This window comes from Phocoena phocoena, chromosome 9 (assembly GCF_963924675.1).
Source record: "Phocoena phocoena chromosome 9, mPhoPho1.1, whole genome shotgun sequence".
Lineage (NCBI taxonomy): Eukaryota > Metazoa > Chordata > Mammalia > Artiodactyla > Phocoenidae > Phocoena > Phocoena phocoena.
In genome coordinates, this window is record NC_089227.1 from 21,471,728 (window position 1) to 21,487,877 (window position 16,150).

At 35.6% G+C, this 16,150-nt stretch overlaps 1 protein-coding gene across 2 annotated transcripts in view; it reads right to left on the reverse strand.

The window, feature by feature from the left end:
* MAGI2 (membrane associated guanylate kinase, WW and PDZ domain containing 2) overlaps positions 1 to 16,150 on the reverse strand; it is a 1,334,711-nt gene that overhangs the window by 488,540 nt on the left and 830,021 nt on the right. For both annotated transcript variants that reach the window (XM_065884282.1, XM_065884281.1), the window contains exon 4: positions 7,165 to 7,380. In XM_065884282.1, the coding sequence (XP_065740354.1) occupies positions 7,165 to 7,380 (216 nt within the window). The remainder of the gene's footprint in view (positions 1 to 7,164; positions 7,381 to 16,150) is intronic.

Below are 16,150 nucleotides of genomic sequence, written 5' to 3' on the forward strand. Positions count from 1 at the left end.
TCTGAAGATATTTATCATATAGAAACAAGTTCTCCAAATCTTCAACTAACTCTGGGGTGAGAGAAACTGATAAGTATTGAAAATGTTCAAAGACCAAAGCAAGGTATGAAATGAAATATAGGACACGTATATACAATAATTCTTAGATCTCGCTTTCAGAATTCTGAAAAAAATCAGGAGATTAGTACTACATGAAACATAACATCACCTTCTGAAGTTTTAGGAACATCAAAGGGGCTGAAAGAGAAAAGGAAGAAGGCTTTATTTAACCTTGATCTTGATCATTCAAGTGCCAGTCTTTGGGGCCAAATTGGAGTCAAGGTATTTTTTGATGAGAGTAAGAAGTCAATTAGGAAGTAAAAGATAAAGGTGCTATCCCCTTATCTCTGAGTGCCCAGAGAGACCTTATCCAGAGACCTTCCCTCTTCAGAGCCAAAGACCAGCCCTCAGCCAGAAATAACTTGAGCAATTTTTGTCTGACAATAAAGTAGCTAAGATTTCACACTGAAATTATAATCACATCCATTAGGAGAAATATGTGACAAGAAAATGGGCTACAGGGTGAATATCAGGCCTAGAGAGAATGGATGGCCATGACTAGAAATAAGCTTCAACTCTAACAATGCCTGGAGAACATGAAGACACAAACATTTCTGTATGTGCTCTACAAACCCCGGTGTGAGCCTGGTTGCTTTTGCTGTGCCTTCTTCCTTCATGTATAAATCTCTCTCTCATATACATCATATAAACACTCAGAGAAACAGGAAAAACCTCTCTACAAAAGGTTGAATGCAAGATTCCAAAAATGTTGAATCAATCTGAGGGCACAAAGAGGTTCAAATAGTGCTTCGCTTTCAGATTTATCGCAAAGTGAGTCTGCCTTGATTTAAAAAGACATCCCTGAGGGCTTCCCTGGTGGTGCAGTGCTTGAGAGTCTGCCTGCCGATGCAGGGGACACGGGTTCATACCCCGGTCCGGGAGGATCCCACATGCCGTGGAGCTGCTGGGCCCGTGAGCCATGGCCGCTGAGCCTGTGCTCCGCAACGGGAGAGGCCACGGCGGTGAGAGGCCCGCGTACCGCAAAAAAAAAAGAAAGACATCCCTGAAATTAATCATGATTTCATTTTTTCCCCCAATGGTATAGTTTCAGTTACTACTAAAGTTCATAGCTACGGACTCTAAAGTGATTATCTTGTTACTCTATAATCACACCTGATGATCCTTTTAAGAAAAGATCAAATGCCCCTCATTTATAAATGGAATATCTAATTTTAGAAGGTTAAGTTAAAATAGCCCCAGAAATTTGCACCTCCAGTGAAGAGATAAAACCAATACTGTTTGGGAACAAGATAATAAAATTAAGCCTCTCCCCTAAAAAAAAAAAAAAAAAAGAGATAAAGATCTGAGTGGATACACACATCGCAGTCTCTGTGAACCCACACAAAATAAGCAGGGGTTAGGCACTGGGGTGCTTTCAGAGTGCACCATTATTCACAGGAAAACAGCGAGATTCACTACGGAGGACATAATTCTTTTGACAGTGACAGGACCTCATTCACAGAACCAGGACTGATGGTGCATGCACAGTCAGCGTGCCAAGTGGCACAGGACCTGGATGCGGGTCCCTAATGGTGAACTGAGATCATTGCTGAGGACACTTGGTGATCACATAAGGGACACTCTGTTTGCTCTCTGGGAGACGCAGTTCATTTGCACTAATTGCAGGCTTGGGGGCCTGGAGAAGGCAGCTCTGTGTACATATACTGTATTCCCTTTGTTGGCGAAGGTAGCTCTCACGGGCCCTGTTCCTCCTGGCATTGTGTATGTGTGTGTATTAACAGAGAGACTTAGCTGCCTTTAAAATATATGTGCATTTCTAATTCTTTGCACTAAGCTTACTAATAGCTGGTGAGGGGAAGCTACAATATAATAGTGAATTACTTTCCGGAAAAGTTTAGCAGATAATTCATGAAATAAAAGAAATCCAAGAAAGCCTAATCCAATTACTATGGTTTACAGGATTTGTTTTTGTTCAGAAAAGTTCAGTTGAAAAAAAAAATTTATCTACTGAGCTATTAACCTCCTATCTATTTGGGTCATTTTCACAGTTAGAGAGCTTTAATAATTCTCATCTCTAAGAATACATCTCTTAAAATAGACTTCTTTCTTTTGTTATCAAACAACTTTTGAAGAAATGCAAGATTAGGAATTTCATATCTTTCACACTTAGAAACACTGCATGTTGAAAACACTGAATAGTGTAAAATGAGCATGAAATAAATCTAATCATGTTGATATAGTAAAGTTTTGACATTCTCAAGAGGTTTGGTTGACTAAAAAAATAAAAGAAATTAAAATATCTAATAATATATACTAATCACCAAGACAGGTATACAAAAAGGTAGAAATAGTCCTTGTCCTGGTAATGTTTACAATTTATGAGGGGATGACAGACATGCACATTATGAAAAGTTACCTGCAAGGACCAAGCTAACCAATACCTCCTAAATGAATGAGAAGTTTAAGTTGTACTTCAATAATTCAGAGGTGAACAGTCTCAACTTTTCACTACGAGAGTAAACAAGCGATTTCCAGAGAATATAAAAATTTTGATTGAATTGCGAATAAAAGAATAGAAGGTTCAAATGTGGAAAAGGCTTGTCAGACAGGTGAAGGTGTTTTATGTGTATGGGAATGTAGACGAGAGAAGAGAGTTGGGGAATAATGGGAACCAAAGATAACAGAGGTGCTGCAGTCAAGTGTGAGAGGACCTGGCGGTTGCCCAAAGAGTGTGAAGCAGTAGAAATAGAAACTCATCCAAGTTTTGAGAAGGATAGTTAACGTGACCAAATGCTGGTTCAAGAACCTTTTAATTGATCAAAGAGTAACAGGGAATTTGACAGGAATGGAGCCTGGAGGAATGGAGGTCAGTTAGGGGACTGTGGTCCACAAATGAGGGGATGAGGGAGTGATGTAGGATGGGGCAGTGATATTAGGAAGGAAGAGATAAAAGCTAAAGGTACAGCGATCTTTTATACCTAATAATGCATATCCAGCCTGGGGGGAGAAAAGCATAAAACTCTGAGCTATCTGGGTAAAAAGCAGAATTAGAGAAATCCAGCAAGGGACTCTGTAAATTGGTTTGCTTGTTTGTTTTATGGGAGAAGAGTTTAAGGGGAATGTTGCATTTAAGTTGCTGAAGAAATGCTTGGGGTGGGGGCAGTCCAGTGGGCAGTACTTAGAAATATGGCCCTGGAACACAGGAGAGAATGAAGGTTGCAGGTAAATCTACAGTATTTGAAGCCACAGGGCTGGATATCACCTCTAACAAGATAAAGATGTCTGAACATAAGGTGAGGCTGATGTCAAAGGGAAGGTTTCCTGAGCATATGCATTTTAAATATCAGTTTAAAGGCAAATTCTCTAAGATGATGTAAGGATATATCATCCTTGCAAGAATTAGAGCTAATATCACTTCCATGAACCCCGTGAAGGACAAATATAATGGAATACAACGTAGATGAAATACACTACACTGCAGGATTGTGATTTACCTTACAGAGGTCAGAAGTCTCTTTGTCCTCAGCATAGTTAACAACCCAGGGAAATATGGTAGAAAAGGATGAGTTTAGGTTTTCCTGGGTCTAGATTTCAACTATGCTACCATTATCTTACTTAAGTACCTTAAGGTAAATTTCAGCATCTCATTTGTTGAGCAAATATACTGTGATTATGGGACCAGAGATAATATATGTCCTATATGCCTAGCACATTGTATGCATTCATTAAAGGGATGTTGCCATTATTTATTTTATTTTTATTGTAATTTCTGTTATTGACAATGATAAAACTACATTTCTAAGGGTAGAACTACACTAGTTTCCATCACCAAAGTGACGTATATCAGAGAAAGAAACAGTTCTGTAATGTAATTTTGAGTAAAAAGAGAGAACCTAGAATAAAATATATTCGTTGATAACACTAGCAGAACTTCATGGAGAAATTACCTATTTATAAGTGATCACTGACTTTACATAGATATGGTCTGAAAGAAAAAGAAATATGTAATTCTATAAACTACAATTCAAAGGAGAAAAAGAAAATGAGTAATGGGTAAATTGAGGACTCTAAAACCTTCATTTACATAGAGAAAGTAGTTCATTCTGGTAAAGTATATAAGTAGTTAAAGACCGGTAGGTTTGGTACTTATATACATACAGAATATTATAAAGAACTAGGAATCTTTTATATCCACAGAAGGAAATAAGTTCACTTGCATATGATTTCCAGAAATGAAAGAAATAAGAAGCCTTTGGTAGGTAAAGATTTATAATTCCATGTTTAAAGATGTACAAGTAAAATAGTGGTCCTGTGTCTACAAATTGCTAAGAAATATATTTATGTTTCTATTTGGTGACATAAGACTCAGGATAGTAAAGCAACTACGATCATGGATTCTGGGTCCAGATTTCCTATGTAATATTTCCTATTTCCAGTTACTGGGCAAATTATTTAACTGTAGTGTCCTCATCTGTAAAACAGTACCTAACTAATAGGTCTGATAGGAGAATTAAATGAACTAATACACATAATGAGGTTAAGGAGTTCCTAGCACATGGTAAGATCCAAAAGAAGTTAATTATTTAATATTGTTTATTGTCATTATCACGAATATTACTTGGAATGGAATGAAATTACCTCAGTCAGCTTTTCTCCCTTTCCAAATGTGCCTCACTATATTATTTATGCTCTAAACGGATGTCTGATATTAATTACTATTACAGGCTCTTACAGGGCAGTGTTAACTAAAATTTAAGCAACAATTTTGTCAGTATTGTTTGAAGTGTCCTGTATCCAACAAATGTATATGAGAAGAAGACAAACGCAGGACAAAGACCCTGTGCTAGAAAAAATGTGATGAGGTTCAAATGGTGAAGAGTTGGATAAATGTATATGGGGGGGGGCAAAGAAAAAGTTTTATCCTAAAGTTTCTCTTGGATAAACATAAAGAAAAACAATGACATTTCTAAAATGGGACTCATCAAAAGATTTCTAGTAAGGGATGATGGACCAACTTTCTGGTTTGCGGCTGTTTCCTCCATCTTTGAACACTGGGTGAAGAGATGCCTAATTTTTACATCTCTCATGTCCCATAATAAGAAAGAAAAAGTAGTATAATTATGAACACTTGCCAAGCCAGGCATCTGTTGACTATCCAGATATCCCAAAGCTGTCCTGCACAGTTGTTCTCTATCATTGTCAGCTTCAGGAGTCCAGAGACAGTCACACGGCTAGGGCTGGTAAAGAAGAGTTCAAACCAGTCCATTTTCCCTGGAGCCTTAAAAACTTCCTAGACATAAAAATACTCCATTCTTCATGTCTAAGGTATGAGTAGAAGGGAATGGAGCTTTCCAGATTCACTGTGCCCCCTAGTTAAACAAATTTCTAGTTTAAGAATCTGTTGGTCAAGAATGCTTCATTTGATTTGCTCTATACAGAGTAGAAATGAAATACAAATCAATTATTTGGGCCCAATCAAGGCCATATATTTTACATTTTTAACTATAAGGTGTTAACCAGTAAGAAATTCTATAACTGCTCTTTGACACCCAACTTCTACTTCTTTTGTGATTACTTGCTTCCATTTAGCTGAATTGTTTTGCTTCTCACATAAAAGATCAACTAAGAAAATGATGTCCTATCAACTTAACTTAAATCCATTACATGATGAAAAGTAAATATTTTGACAGAGACATTTCAGAATCAAAACAGAGAAGGTATCTAATTGCTTGAAAATTACCAGATCATATTACAGTAAACAAGTTACATTATGCACCCATAGTGATTTTTAGCATTTGTACCCAAATATCAACGACTGCTAGGGTCAGAGAATAAGTTTTTAACCAATATATTAATGGAGGAAGTTACCCTCCTCTGAGTAACCAAGAGGAAACCACTTTTTAAGGTTTTACACCTTGACTGACACATACTGAAATCTGGTCTCCTTATGTTTAATGAAGAACATTTTTACAGGTAGTATGGAAAAGGAAGGTAAAAAAAAAAAAAGGCTTATGAAGATTTTCTTTGATAAAAATAATTGGTTATGAAAATTCAAACATTATGTCACTATAGAAGCAGTACAGTGATAAGTACAGACATCAAAGTAGTTGTAGGAAATATCTTAAGAATAATATGTATGCGAGGTACATGTGTTAATGTTTTTTCAACAGTTTTAACACAGCCCTTTGATTTCCAATGCCCATTAAAATAATGATATGTCATTATTAAAAAATACCTAAAACAAAACTTTGGAAACTTATTCCAAGATTATAGGCAAAGAGAATGCCATAGTTTAGTTTTGGTAATGTTTGATTATGAATAATATTATAAAAAAATCTATTTTATAAATAAAAATTTTGGCACTATATTAGTAAGTATAAGAAAACTGAAAACCCATACCTTGCAAAAACACACTTTATATCTGATACTTTTTTTATATATGTGATATGACAGATGATAAATTAAAGGGATAACAAGTCTTTCCCTTGTTCAAGGGTAATTGCCTTCACAGTGTCACTTGTGAAGATGCTTTCTCCAAATTGTCAGACTAGGTGGTAAGGATGGGGGGATAAATACATGGGCATTATGTAGCTATGGTTATTCTGTGGACTGTATTCATTGACGCCATTAACGAAATAACATGACACAACCTCTATTCACAGAGCTGAAAGTATAGTAAGATTTCTAAGGATAGATTATATCTAATATTAATTAACAAAAAATTTGCAATGTCACACAATCATATTCATGACTTGTAACACCTTCTAAGATTTAAACCACTCACTATATTGCCATTAATATTGTATAAGTGAAACCAGAAACTGAAGAAGTTGAATGGATTCCTTGATATGTCAAAATTAAAACTAATAAATTGGATACAAGAATCATGTCCTTTCCGTTTGATATCATAATCTTGTCTCCCTCAAGATAACTACAATCATTACATATACACACACACACACACACACACACACACACACACACACACACACACCCTGAACATATATATGTGAAAAAAAATATACATTTGAACACAGAGATATAATATATATTCAGCTACATCTAGAAGAGCTGATGAACCTATAACAAATGTAAAAGACTAACCTGGTGTTACTACTACTCCATTTCCATTGACCACAGGCCTCTCTTCCTCTTCCTCCTCAGGAGGCTCTATGCTTGCTTTCTCCATGTTGCTTACTGATTTATTCCTTTTTCGTTTTCCTTCAGTGCTTGGAGTGGCTCCAGGAAGTATCTGGTCTGTTACATTTAGTAACAAGGGTGCTGGTTCTGCTGGAGGCTTTGGGGTACCGTAGTAATTGTCTGCAAATGATACAAAACATATGAAGTTAAATATTTCTCCTACTGGTGTGCATAATTTGTAAAGAATGGAAATTTTATTAACAAATGTATATCCTAGTTTATACATATATATGTATTTTACATATACATACATACATATCATTTTATATCCTTTTATGTTTTTATATAGGTGTTTATTTGTTGCTTATATTGTATTGGGCTTTAATGCTTAAACAAAGATACAGACCTACCTTCATTTCACCTTAGTGCCAAATCAAAATACAGTCTTAGCTATTAGTTTCCTATGACACATAGCAATTTCAAATTAATCAAAAATTTTTATAACAAGCCTTGATTATAATCTTTTTAAAAATAATTATGTCTGAATAAGAGTATGGGTAACTTATTCTTTAAGCAAATCTTATAACATTCTGGAAAGGCAAAGCACATTGTGCTTTTCTCCAGCTTTTAAAGGGCTCTGGCTGCTGTCCTTGATGTGCACAGCATCCTGCCTAGAGCTGGATCTCCACGCCAGTTTAGTGGTTCCCATGACTGCCGACAGTGGGCCTGCTACTGTAATCATTCTTCAGATTACCACAGCTCTTTTTCCCACAGCTCCATGATCTGAGCTACAGAAAACATTTGTTTCCCCCATCAGTCTGTGAGACTTCTAAAAGAGGAGACTAATTCCTATTTATCTCTGTCATAAGAGCCTGGCAAACAGTAACATGGAATATATGCTTACTATGTGAACATCTTTATATATTCAAAGCAAATTACTTTTATGAAAAAAATACTTTAAATTTTTGCTTGGTAAACGACACAGTGGTGTTTTTAAAAAATCGATGTTATGCTTTTAGCATCAATTTCAAACCCATATTGGTGTTTTCAGTTAATTGAATAATTTATGCACATATTTGCTCACTCATTCATTAAAATCTTTATTTAGTACTGACTGTGCACCCAAGCACTCCAGTACACGTCTGAGAGAAAATGATGACTATTAATACAATCCTTGCCTTCCAGATGCTCAGCGGTTTCGTGTGGAAGACAGGCACATTTGACATTAAGCAGGTAAGCATTAAAACAGGAAACAGGATTAAGCACTCAATCAAGGAGGCATAGAGGGGGAACCACATCTCATTATCTGCAGAGGCCACTGAAGGCAACTGAGAAAACAGTGTGCTGTGAAAGAAACCAACCCTTAAGTAGCAGTTATGGGGTCTAGATTTGGATTTTCTACATAACCACAATTCGAGCAAGTTATTTACTCAGTAAGGCTCAATTTCTTCATCTATAAATTGGAATGGCAATACTCGTTACAATCACCTGCGTTCTGGGTTGCAAATAACCAAAACATACTCTAGTTAAATTAAAGATCATAAGGATATGCTGAAAAGGTATGAGATGTTTAGTTGAGGGAAGAGGCTGGAAACCCTTGGGGAAAATGGGCGGAAACAAAGGAGTCCATTGTCGACACCCAAGCTGCGTCTGCTGGCCCCGGATTCTGAAAGCCTAGCAGGTTCCACTACCACAGGCAACAGAATCACAATACTTCCTAGCTAATAAACATAATATAAAACTAGTAAATAGTGCTGCATGTCCCGATCAATAATTTTAAGTAGTGTTCTGAGATCTTCAGCGCTTTTTTTTTAAATTGGAATAAAATTGCTTTACAATGTTGTTACTTTCTGCTGTACAATGAAGTGAATCAGCTACATGTATACCTATATCCCCTCCCTCTTGGACCTCCCTCCCACCCCACCCCCATCCCACCCATCTAGGTCTTCACAGAGCACCGAGCTGAGCTCCCTGTGCTATACGGCAGGTTCCCACTAGCTATCTGTTTTACACATGGTAGTGTATTTATGTCAAACCTAATCTCCCAACTTATCCCACCCTCCCCTTCCCCACTGTGTCCATATGTCCATTCTCTATGCCTATGTCTGTATTCCTGGCCGACAAGTAGGTTCATCTGTACCATTTTTCTGGATACCACATATATGCATTAATATACGATATTTGTTTTTCTCCTTCTGGCTTACTTCACTCTGTATGACAGACTCTAGGTCCATCCACATCTCTACAAATGACCCAATTTCGTTCCTTTCTATGGCTGAGTAATATTCCATTGTATATATGTACCACATCTTCTTCATCCATTCATCTATCATTGGACACTTACGTTGCTTCCATGTCCTGGCTATTGTAAATAGTGCTGCAATGAACATTGCGGTACGTGACTCTTTTTGAATTATGGTTTTCTCAGGGTATATGCCCAGGAGTGGGATTGCAGGGTCGTATGGTAATTCTATTTTTAGTTTTTAAAGGAAACTCCATACTGTTTTCCATAGTGGCTGTATCGATTTACATTCCCACCAACAGTCCAAGAGAGGGTGTGGAGAAAAGGGAACCCTCTTCAGTGCTTTTAAGTATATGTAGTACTAACAAAAATGAATCACTCTTCAGGGCTTTTTTTTTTTTTTTTCCCAATTTGTCTTTTAGGGTTTAAATCTCCCTGAGGTAGAAAAATAAACTTTTACTAATTAGAAATAAATGCATAGCTCAGGCTAAAAATAAATATTAAGTAACAGGTCTGGTTGAATTTACATTCCTAAATAAGTACTCCTATTGAATGAGATGTGATTACAAATTATACAGCAATATTCTATTTCTACAATTTGATTTATGAAATTAATAGTTTAGACTAAATTTTAGATGTAAAAGAGTACAAATCATTAGTTAAGACATTAAGATTATCTTTATTAGCAATAATAATAGCAATTTAAAAGAGGCACAGAAATAACCCATGTAGTTACTACACTTGAGAAATGTAATTCATGGAGAATAGGCTTTTACCTTAAACCAAATGCATAGAACAAAGAAACCAGAAATACCTAAAAGAAGTTGAAAAATTAGCCAGATGGCCAGGTAGCTAAGTCACTGAAATGATGTCCTGATGTTTAAATATATACAAATCAATATATTAAGGATAAAATGTGCCTTTTAGGTAACATACCGGCATGTTTTCAAAAAACAAACATCAAAACTTTTTAAAAATATAATTTGGAAAAACTGTCCCATTAAGAATGAAGTGCCTCTATGCAGAGTGCCAGGATTTAGAGAATCTAAAATCCAAAATACCACAACAATATGGTGTATGTTTAACAGCACAGATCGTGGTGAGATAAACCTGACTTTGAATCCTGTCTCCCCTAATCTGGCTGTCTCTTTATATCCTTGAATTGATTTAGTTAAAGTGGGAATGTGGGGCTATAAGATGACTGCAGTCACAAAAGTACAGTCACAACTACAACAACTACTACTATTATTACTATCACCACAATTTAGTGAGCTGGACACTATAAAGGGCATTTTACTTCTGAGCGCTTGTATCTGATGGGGATTAGAACAAAGTCATTCTGCCTCTGCGGTTAAAAGAAAATGGAGGCTCTAAAATTATTTTTCAATATTATACATGAAACAGGTGGAAAACCTATATCCATTTGACTTAGGAATCTCATTTCTTTTCAAAATACTATATTGCCTCTCAAGAGAAAAAAAAAAAAAAGTACGATGCAATTTGCAACCTGCCTGGAATTGATGCAGTCCTCTAGGACTTCATTCAAAGCCACAACCAATGAGCAGAAAAATAACACTTTCAAGAGAAAGGCAATGCTTCCTACCAAATGATGAAGCAGGGACATTTTAGGTGATTTTTTTTCCTCCTCTCTTCCAAAACTAAGTGGGTGTGTATGTGTGTGTGTGTTTGGGGAGATGGGGTAGGGATTATAGGCTTTCCTAGTCCACTTTTTACTGACTATATTTGTATTTGTAAAGTGTGGTGTATTCATTAGCACTTTCGTGTAAGTTTAATACAAAATTTCACTAACTTAGTTGTTGAATATGATGACAGAATGGAAATGATACATAACACTGTTCACTTAATTTTATCACAATTAGGATAATCTATAAATTAACAGTTTAATTTTGAATCAATGCTTGGAAAATAAAAGAGACAATTATTGGAGAAACCTGATTTAACTTGATTTATTCCTCAGCTTTTTAAGTTCTTAAAAGAATGGCTATCTTTTTCATAAAGATATAGTTATGAAAGAGTGAAACAGGGTGAATGTAGTCATTTCTTACATTATAAATATGAAAAAAACTTTCCAGAAATTTGAATAAAAAGAATAGTTTACAAAAATGTCAATAATTGGTTTCATAATAATAAAAACATTTACTAAATGACCATTTACACTGAACACTGTTATATTAACTTCCTGCAAGGGGAGAGAGACTAAAACAGACTACATTGTTATGAGCTAACCTCCCTAGAAAATACTTGGAAAATCTAATCCATTACTCACTTTTACGCAGACCTTTCCTAAGTCATCCAGAAGAGATGAAAAGAGCTTTTTTTTTTTTTTGAAAAGAGCTTTTTAAAATAACTTTTTGTGTACTATACTTGAAGGCTATCACAGGATTACTCCTTTGCTTTCTCTATGTTTGTTAGACCAAATAATCTTTTCAAAAAGTCTTAGTCTAAGTTTTTTAAACAATGTTTTTGTCTTTCTTCTGACCCTTCCCAGGTTTTTTTTCCCCACACTGATTTTAATGGTGAGGCCAAGGGGAAAAAAGGAAGAGAAAATAATTTCAATAAATTATAAACTGTTCCCTTTTTTATATCCTTAGTCCTTATTGAAGGGTAATAGATACCAAAATAGTATTTGCTGAGATGCACCATATTCTTTATGCTTATAAGTTCTGATATTATGACAAGAAGTAGGAAAGACACTAAAAACTAATTTTAAGTATGAAGAAATGTGAAAGTGCTAGTAACAAGCTGAAATACTTTGAAATGCTTTTACTTATTTCCAACACCTTTTCCCTTTAAAATAGATCATGATAGAAACATGTGATTTGTTATTTAGTTCATTTGGCTTTTTAAGTAGTAGACTCAGATGTTGACTCTGTTGTTTCAGTCCTTTGGGTGTATAATAATAACATGTGTAGGTTTTACATCAAATAATCATATATCATTCCACATGGCACCCAAGTGCAGATGGATTTTAGAAAGGTACTATTTTTGTCTTCAAGATACCTCACAGATTAAGGTCTTGACCCCCATTCCTCCCCCAGTATTCTCAGTGCTTTTATTCCCATTTTGGTAACCAGAAAGAATCAATTTTGGATAATGATTTAGTGGAAGAGAGACGACTGCCTATAGGTACTTTGGGACATGCACACAACACAGCCCATCACTGAGATCCCCAGACAGCTTAAGAATATGTCCTTGTGTTGGAAGGAATGTGTGGCAAAATTTGAGAGGTTGAAAATCTCATCATTTGTTTTTTTTACTGTTTTATAAATGGAGCAAATAGTTTGATACTTGGTCTCCTAATGGCACCTGCATAAAATGACTCTGACATTAAATGGAGAGGAGAGGTTTGGAGTTCCAGGTCCGTGCATAATTAATTTATGTTAGAAAACCTGACAGATCATAAGTAAATAATTATTTTTATTACATCAGAGGTTTAGATCTGTATTAATAGAAACAGGTAAGTCATGAGAGGTTTCTAAATTCAAATTTTAAGACCTGTTAACATATTACACAAGGGATAGTAATGACTGAAAATTAGTACCAAAAACCATCAAAAGACAGTCTTGCCATGGCAAGAATCACAGTCATATGGCTGCAGAGTTAGTAAACTAGAAATTCTGTAAATACAACGTTAGTAAATGTAACCTCAAAAAATATTCTACTTTTCTAAATTTACACTTCCTACCAGAAAATAAGGCTCAAAGTCCCACTGTAGAATGCTTTCGTCAACTGATTTTTGAAGTTATTTTTGTAAGCAGCTCTGATACTTAAATTTGATCTGCCCCTAAAAGGTATCATTTCCTCATCATGTCATATATAGTTAGTAGCTTGAAACCTAAGTGCAAAAAAACTCTGACCTCAAGAGATGCTGTATTTTCATTTTGTGGTGAAAAGCATTCATCTCACATGTGACGGAAATAGAAAAAAACATTCCAATGGTATTTTGTCACTGATACCTGTGCTAAACAGTAAATTGCTGAATTCTTTGAAAATTCAGTGTTAAATGTGACTTCCAAAATGTTGACAATTGTGCAAACAATGTGAAAATTTATGTTTTTTCACATGCAAAAGTGAGTTATTCTGCAACAACCCCTACCTAAGAATTTCAAGTTTATTTTAAAGTAATGAATGCTGGTTTAATAATATGATCCCCATGCTTTCTGAATTTCACTGTCTTCAGCTGTTCATTAGTACTCTCCAGAAATCATGTAGATGGTTTAACCTAACATTTTCTGAAACTTGTTTTCAAGTTCTCATTGAGTTTCTTGTGTTCCTGACCCAATTTTCATTTATACATGTTAGCCAGTGTTGACAGACACAGGACAAATCTTTGCTAAATGGAACTATCTACAGACTGGTCAGGGTAGGTGGTTTCGTTGTTTAAAGGAAACTAGATACCCTTTCCTTTAGTGACTCTTCCCTCAGGCATTATTCAGAAGAGTTCAGAACATTTCCTACCAGTGCGGAATAAAATGTGTAAAGAAATCATGCAAAGAAATCCTCAAGAGAACAGAAGGAAGTTACATATGATTTTTCAATGTCAAATATATATCTGCTTTCAAAGTAAAGCATTTGAACATTTATAATTATAGAAACATTAAAAAAACTACAAGCCCAATTCACAAGCATATCACATTTAAATAATATTAAATTCCTTAGAGCAGCTGTCATAAAAATGTAATATCAGCCACAAATACAAGCCACATGTCATTTAACATTTTCTAGTTAGCAACACTAAAAAGGGAAAAAGGTGAAAATTATTGTAATAATATATGTGACTTTACCCAACATATACAGAATATTATCATTTCAATATAATATAAAAGTTATGAATGCAATATTTTTACTTTTTTTCTTAATAAGTCTTCATAACCCAGTGTATAGTTTACACTTAAAGCACATTTTAATTCAGACAAGCCCCATTTCGCGCGCTGAAAAGCCATATGTGCCTAGTGACTACTATGCTGGACGGCACAGCCTTAGACTTTTATCAAACAACATTTTAGGTTACCATATTACCACCTGGCTCATTTTTCTCACAAACGATAAAGTGAAAATCTTTAAATGACTACGAAAACTGAGTAAACACCAAAATACAATGACAACTTCAGGTGACATTGTATCAATGATATTTCTTTTGTTTAATTGCTTTGCTGAACTGCATACATGTAAGATACTATTAAGCACCCAACAGATGTACATTTCATAACAGTGCTCTTCCACCCTGCTTCCTAATCATCCATTTTATCACTTTATCTTGTCTTAACCTGAAAAATCCACTTCTGACTTTATTATCAAGCTATAAGTTAGAAAGTGAAAAAAAGCACAAATGTTTCAAGCAAATAATATACATATGGACTCGTGTGAGGAACCTATCTTATGTTCAAGAATAGGACTGAAGAGCCCTTTTTAGTTAGTCACAATCCATAGAGAGAGCACTCGTTGACTCATGGTGATAGTGTAAAAACAGAGAGATTATTCATACGTGTTTTCCTCCCTCTCGATACGTCTGGTTACATACCCTCATTTCGATCATCCATAGTGCTTAGAACCCAGTGCCTCATACTTCTCATTAGACTCCTCTTTCATCCCCCATGCTGATAATAATTCCAATGTTCTTTTTCTTCTATATAGTATATATGCCCCATTTCTAATTTTCTTCAGTTCTTGATAAGTGACTGGATCACCACTCTGATAAACTAATTTAAACTCGATGCCAACACCTAAAATTGGCTTAATATATCTTACAAATTGACAGCTTTTAAATCTAATCCAAAAAGTTGATCATGAAATTCGGTCAATTCATTGGGGGAACATATGTTTTAGAAGAACTTATTTTTTGGTGTTCTCAAATCACCATAGGGATATTTTCTTGGGTAGTCAGAGTACCTGGTGAGATACATGTGGTGATCCTTGGGGAACCTAAGTGAAGGTCAATGCAAAGATTTTTGGAAAACAGCCCTGAGGAAAAAAAAATAATTTGTATTATAATTCCAGTTAGTACCAAATTTACATGTCTACCTTTTTGAATGGAAACCATTTGCAACTGTGTTATTAATGCAACTAATCGTTTAAGTTTCAAAGTGTCAAGTGAGCTCAGTCCTTAAGAGGTAGTCCCTTCATGGCTCAGTAAATGAGAAAGTGGAAGTGAATTTTTTTTTTTTTTTTTTGCGGCACGCGGGCCTCTCACTGTTGTGGCCTCTCCCGTTGCGGAGCACAGACTCCGGACGCGCAGGCTCAGCGGACACGGCTCACGGGCCCAGCCGCTCCGCAGCATGTGGGATCTTCCCAGACCGGGTCACGAACCCATGTCCCCTGCATCGGCAGGCGGACTCTCAACCAGTGCGCCACCAGGGAAGCCCCGGAAGTGAAATTTTGACGAATTTTTAAATGGGCATTTGTGCAAAGCTCAGTGGATTCCTGTGATAGTCATCTTGATTAAATTTACTTCTTCAAAAATTGATAAAGGAAACTGAACCTTTCCAGGACAGTATTATTTTTCTCACACAGCATTTATGGCTTGTCATATAACTTCCTTCTCTCAATGGTGCTCTTAACTGTGATACTATAAAGTTACTAAGAAATTAGGAGACCTCTAAGGCTTTCTTTTGTCACTGTCTTGCAAGTACAATATCTAGCGAAATTCTGATTGATCTTTTGATTATTGGTTAATGACTAAAGAAATTG